At 55.6% G+C, this 5,954-nt stretch overlaps 1 protein-coding gene across 1 annotated transcript in view; it reads right to left on the reverse strand.

Moving 5' to 3' along the window:
- Window positions 1–209: 209 nt before the first annotated feature.
- The window catches only part of EPT1 (ethanolaminephosphotransferase 1 (CDP-ethanolamine-specific)), a 10,082-nt gene continuing 4,337 nt past the window's right edge, over window positions 210–5,954 (reverse strand). The window contains exons 6-9 of the mRNA XM_010086043.1: window positions 4,655–4,703; window positions 4,033–4,213; window positions 3,132–3,314; window positions 210–613 (exon numbers count right to left, since the gene is read on the reverse strand). Of these exons, the coding sequence (XP_010084345.1) occupies window positions 548–613; window positions 3,132–3,314; window positions 4,033–4,213; window positions 4,655–4,703 (479 nt within the window). The 3' untranslated portion in view covers window positions 210–547. The remainder of the gene's footprint in view (window positions 614–3,131; window positions 3,315–4,032; window positions 4,214–4,654; window positions 4,704–5,954) is intronic.

The following is a 5,954-nucleotide window of genomic DNA, read 5'->3' on the forward strand; positions in this document are numbered from 1 at the left end:
TGCCCCAAGAGGTGAATGCAGGAAGGCAGGACAGAACGCGGGAGAAGTGTCACCATCTGCTCCCCAAGCGCCAGCCCAGGGCGAGGGCTGCCAGCAGGACCAGGGACAGACGGGAACTCCCTCGACCACCAGGATGTTCCCCTGGCCTTGGAGAACTCAGCCGTTACGTTGGTTTTTGGTGACAGATGAAGATGCTTTGCTCAGCTAAAGCCATTTGCATCCCCAACCGGCTTTACCCGAGCAAGAGTCTGAGGTTTCACTGGGAACATTCAGCTGGTCGAATATACACCAATCGTGACCGGGAAGGCTACCCTCCTCCTCCACTTCCACCCAAAACCCAAAGCTCGTGTTCGTGGAACAGCAGCGGGGCCGCCCCGTGCCAGTCCTGCCCCAGCTGCACCGGATACCGTGCGTAGGTCGCCCTGATGTCTGTCCAGAGGATAGGTTCAGATCCGTGGTGATGGTTGAAGTATTTACAGGTATTTGCAGCAGTTATTTACAGTACTTCTGCAGACCGCAAGCTGATTTTCTCTTCCTCCGCTCCTAGTCAATCCGGCGTGGGTTTCTTTAGGGAGAAGGGCCGTATATTGAAGTGCCGGCTCAGCTGGCTCACCTGGGGACAAGGCAGATGACAGGATGGTGTTAGCGATGCTCGGAGGGACGAGGAGGAAAGCAGGCAGAGCACCGGACCGGTTCCCTGTATGGTGGAGAAAGCCCCTGCCACCTTCCTGCCCCTGCTTTCCCCACCCTGTACATTCCCAACAGCAGCTCTGGACCACAGCCTCTGTCCTGTGCGATGGGGACAGGAGCCAAACCCTGTCTGTGCCAGCCCAACGCAAGGTGCAGCCTTGCTCCTTTCCCACACCCTCCCAAGCAGCAGCCTGGCCCGTCCAGGAGCAGGGTCTCCCCTCTTCCTGCCCTCCTTGGGGGCAGGAGTCAGAAATGCCTGTCCTGAGCCCAGGCACGCAGGATCTCACCCCCCGGTCCCGCTCCCTCTCTGCCCTGAGCCCAGGCACGCAAGATTTCACCCCGTGGTCCTGAGCCCAGGCACGCAGGATTTCACCCCGTGGTCCTGAGCCCAGGCACGCAGGATTTCACCCCGTGGTCCTGAGCCCAGGCACGCAGGATTTCACCCCGTGGTCCTGAGCCCAGGCACGCAGGATTTCACCCCGTGGTCCTGAGCCCAGGCACGCAGGATTTCACCCCGTGGTCCTGAGCCCAGGCACGCAGGATTTCACCCCGTGGTCCTGAGCCCAGGCACGCAGGATTTCACCCCGTGGTCCTGAGCCCAGGCACGCAGGATTTCACCCCGTGGTCCTGAGCCCAGGCACGCAGGATTTCACCCCGTGGTCCTGAGCCCAGGCACGCAGGATTTCACCCCGTGGTCCTGAGCCCAGGCACGCAGGATTTCACCCCGTGGTCCTGAGCCCAGGTCAGCCCAGGCAGGCAGGATTTCACCCGGTGGTCCTGAGCCCAGGCACGCAGGATTTCACCCCCCAGTCCTGCTCCCTCTCTGCCTCTCCCAGTAGAGTTGCAAATAATTTCCTTAAATTAATTTGATCACCGCAGGTATCCATATGAAAAAAATTACTCCTTGAATCCACCTGCAATTCGACCTGGGGGTCGGCTGCGGTGACCATGGGGACACCCACGAGGACACAGAGCGAGGGAACCCAGCCCCAGGTTTTGGATAATGGGGCACCTTTTACACCAGCCTTTGGAAGAAGCCTTCAGCACCTCTTTTGAGGACACAAGAAAACCACAGAGGGCTGAGAGCTGCACCAGGAAAGCAGCTTTGAGAGACAGGAGGATAAAAGGGATGGTGGCACCGGCATCTGGTGCCCGCAAAACAACCATCACTGCAGAACCGAGAGCCAGGAGCAAGCGGCGCTGGGCAGCACCCAAGGCTGAGCTGGGCACCAAGGCAGGGCAGAGGGGTTATTCCTCATCATTCCTCCCAAATTCCGAGCAGTTTGGGCTGACGTCCCACTCACAGAGGCTTCAAAGGCTCTTCAGCTCCAGGTGTCTTTTCTCCTGGAAGAGGTGACTGCACAGATGGGCCCTGGGGAAGCTGGAGGGGGAAGGAGGGGAACACAGACCCAGGGGAGCCGAGCACGGAGCAGCTCAGCGCAGGGATGGGCACGCCCGGGCAGGGGGATTACACCATCTGCTCAGTCCCCATCGCCAGCTACGATTCCAAGACCAAATTTATTTAAGCTTCTTAGCTACTCAAATCCTTCTCGCACAGAAGCCTCACTACACTAATCGGAAAGACGAGACAACCTGGCCATTAGTTCTTTGCTGTAATTACAGTTCAGACTCGACTCTGGCGGCTCCAAATCAGAGCTGGGGTTCCCAGGGGACAGGGCTTCCCAAGGAGGGTGGCACGACATGGCAGCAGCCAGCTCCGTAAGGGACATTGGGTCCCTTGTCCTTGTTCCTCAGCAGCTTCCTGGGGCATTTCTAACGGCACTCTGTCTCCTCCGAGTTTGTTTTCTCTCTTAATCCAAACACAGTGCACAGAGCGAGGGGAGTAAATCCGTCCCTGGAGCTCTGCAGAGCCCTTGCAGCAGGGGCGAAGGCATGGCAGTGTCCCCATGTTCCCTGGCAGGGACATCCCAGCCCGCCCTGGCTCTCCCAGTGACTCCAGCACAGGGCACGTCAGTGAGGTCAAGGATTGAACTCATCAACCAACGTGACACCACCAGCAGCTGAACCTTTCGCACTCAGCCTCCTGAACGAAGCAGCCAGCCTGCCCCAGGGGCAGACACAGCATCTGCTGCTCTGGGTACGGACCAGAGCCGCCCCTCGGTGCGGGTCACCCATGCTGGCTCACAGCCAGGCTTGTCACTAAGCCGCAACCACAGCCAGGAGGAGTTAAACACGGCCGCAGAGGTGCTTCAAACTCCTCTCCGGTCTCACAGCCCCCCCTCACGTGGTGTAAAGCTTGCCTCAAACCCAGGCGACAGCCGCACAAGCCTCTCGCAGGGATGTCAGCTCGGGTTCCATGCGGTCACAGACAGCACAGAGCCGTTCCCACCGACATTCCCGTTTTTCAGCGGTTTTCCCTCTGCCCCCAACAGCACCCCAGCGAAGCCAGAGCCCCAAACCCCCGCGCCGAGGTCACCTACCACGACCACCCCGTAGTGGATGTGCGCCAGGGTGAGGAAAGCGGTTAGCAGGTAGAGGAGAAGCGCTTCGCTGTTGGGCACGGTGCCGGACATCACCACGAAGAGCACGGCCGCGATGGGGAGCAGCATCCAGTTCAGAGGCTGGCAGCGCGTGCTGCTCATCTGACAGACGATCAGCTGGCACTGCGGGAAGAGAAAGGTGTCACCGCTTGTGCCCGGTGCAGGGAGGACGGTCACGCACGTACCAATCGTCCACGCTTACAACCACCCTCGGGCAGTTTCCCCGAGTTTCTCACTCGGGATCTTTCTTTGCGTTAGAGTTCCTGGAGGGTGAGGGGCAGGAGATAAGAGGGAAACGGGAATCTTTAAAAGAAAAAGGAGTTCCCTCGAGCTGAGCCAGCCTTACCAGCGTTAGCTGCACCATCAGCAGAAAATCCCAGCGAGCAGCAGTGTGACCCGCTGGACCCAGGGACACCCCGAGCTGCTCGGCCCAGGTGACGAGCACGAGTGCCTTTGCTAAGGTCGCAAGCAAGCACAGATGCAACATGCAGCTAAATCGGATTTTGATGAAAGCTTCAGTCTCTCACATTTTCAGTTTATCCCAAAAAAGGAACTGCTTTCATATCAGCAGTTTGCTATTCACGACACAGAGGACACACGCGTGTGCAAACACACTGCGCTGAACTAATTCTCTAGTTTCTCAAGAGCAAGAGCTGCAGCAGAAAATCTGCAGACCCCAACCCCTGTCTACTTTCGTAGCAAAACAGAAAAGCTGTCAATCTTCACGCCTCCCTTCTCTGCTCACGGTTGAGCTGGGCTTTTCCTTCCTGCCTCCCGTGTGTCCTGGCAGGCTTCACACGCCCCGGGAGACAAACCGGAGCGTAAAGCAAAAGGTGCTTACAGAAATGTTAGCGAAGGCTGTTCCAACCATGAAATAGAAGAGCCTGGGATGGACCTCCAGGATGTCTGTCGGGGACACGAAGATCCACGTGGTGCAGAGCAGGAAGAGCAGCACCGGGGACACCAGCGGCAGCATGATTTCATACACAGAGTGGTGCTTCAAGGTGTTATTTTTATAAGCCCTGAAATGCAAAGAAATGAAAATCCGTGGAACCACAGCTAAGGAATAGCCGCTCCCTGCCTTCAGGAGGGGACTGCAAAATCTCACCAGCCCTTTTGCTGCTCAAAACTGCAGGTACCGGTCAGAACCACAGTCAGAGGAGGAAGACTCACACCTTCACTGCTAAGCCAACCCCCCCAAAACCCCCAAATTACAGAAGCACCTGGCTGTCTGGGTTGCGACCACCTGGACAAGCCTCCAAAAGCTGGGGACCCTCCGCCAAAACCCTGCTGAGCCAGCAGCCAGCCCACTCCTCCCAGCGCACCCTGCAAACTGGGACCTGCGGGGGTGTCAGAGCCACTTGGCCGCACTGAAAACGGCAAAGGAAACCAAGTTCTGAGAGTTCTTCAGGGGCTTTGGCAGAGGTGGCAGTGCAGGGAGGGGGACCCGAGGACAAACTTACTTGTAGAAGTTATAGAGGCTCATGGGCAGCGTCACGGTGAGCGCGCAAGCTGGAAGAGAAAGAGCCGGGTTACTGCCCCGCGATAGAGGGAGAGCATCTCGTGCACCCCACAAACGGGTGGGTGGTTGAAGCTGCTCACAACCAAAACAGCCCAGAGGTGCACCAAGAATAGCTCGGTGTGTTTAAAAGCAGGCGCTCATCCTTCTGGTTCAAGAGCTGTAATTACAGGTTAAGGTCTGCTATAAACGAAAGACATTTCCATTTTTAAAAGGTGCATTAACGAGCCCAGTATTATGCTTTAAACAATTAAAATTTTAATTATAACACTGTGTTTCATGAGAGGCGAGTTCAAACTCCACAAGCAACACCGGCTGCGTACCAAACAGAGTTTTCAGTCTTTGTAATAAAGCCAATTTGCTCTTTCTCCCCCTGTGAGCAAGCCTTTTGAGTTTCCATTGTGCAAAACTTCTTGTTATTTAATAAATGACACAAAGAGTCTAAATGACTTTGGAAAAAAAATCAGACTTCAGCAGGGAGCATCATCCGCCCCACTCAAACCCGTGAGAGTCTATCACAATCCTTCCACGTTTCTATAGCACCAGGGATTTCACCAGAGCGGTGAATATTCCTGCTTTGAGCAACCCAGCTCCTATCCAAGTGCCCAAACCCAGCCCACGCAGGCATCGTGCTCTATGTTTCACAAAGGAAAGGTGCATTTATTATTCATATGTCAAGTTATACGGCTGCCAAAGGAAAGCTCAGAATATCCACCTGATTAATAGAAGTGCAAGCATCAGATTTAACATAACAATTCGAGACATATTGATCTGAAATGAAGTCGTTCCAATTAACCTCTCGAGAAAGGGACGCAGACTAAAACCAATCCAACGGAGCAAGCCCAATTTCATTAAGCAGAGACAGCTCTCCCCAGCTAAGCCTCATGCTGCATCATTTGCAGCTGGGCTTTTATTTTTTTTTTTTTTTTACTTTGTAGATGGGTGGGTGGAGGGCAGGATCCCCACACCGCCGAGTGCTTTTCCCCGTAACCTCCCTCCCGCACCAGGGCTTACTCCCCAGCAGCAGCGTGTGCCTCTACCCTCGGGACTGGCACAAAAAAACCCCAAAACCTGGGGTGTGAGCACAGCGCTTCCTTGCTTAAAGCAAACCCAGGCACGCTGGAATTCACTTCTCCAAAGTGATTACACAGAAGACAGCAATTCTTTGAAATCCTGGGAAAGGGCAGGCTGCAAGAACACCCCCCCCCCCCCCATAGCTCAACCCCACGGGGGTTTGGTTTTAC

Source organism: Pterocles gutturalis, unplaced genomic scaffold, assembly GCF_000699245.1.
Source record: "Pterocles gutturalis isolate BGI_N339 unplaced genomic scaffold, ASM69924v1 scaffold39340, whole genome shotgun sequence".
NCBI classification, from domain to species: Eukaryota; Metazoa; Chordata; class Aves; order Pterocliformes; family Pteroclidae; genus Pterocles; species Pterocles gutturalis.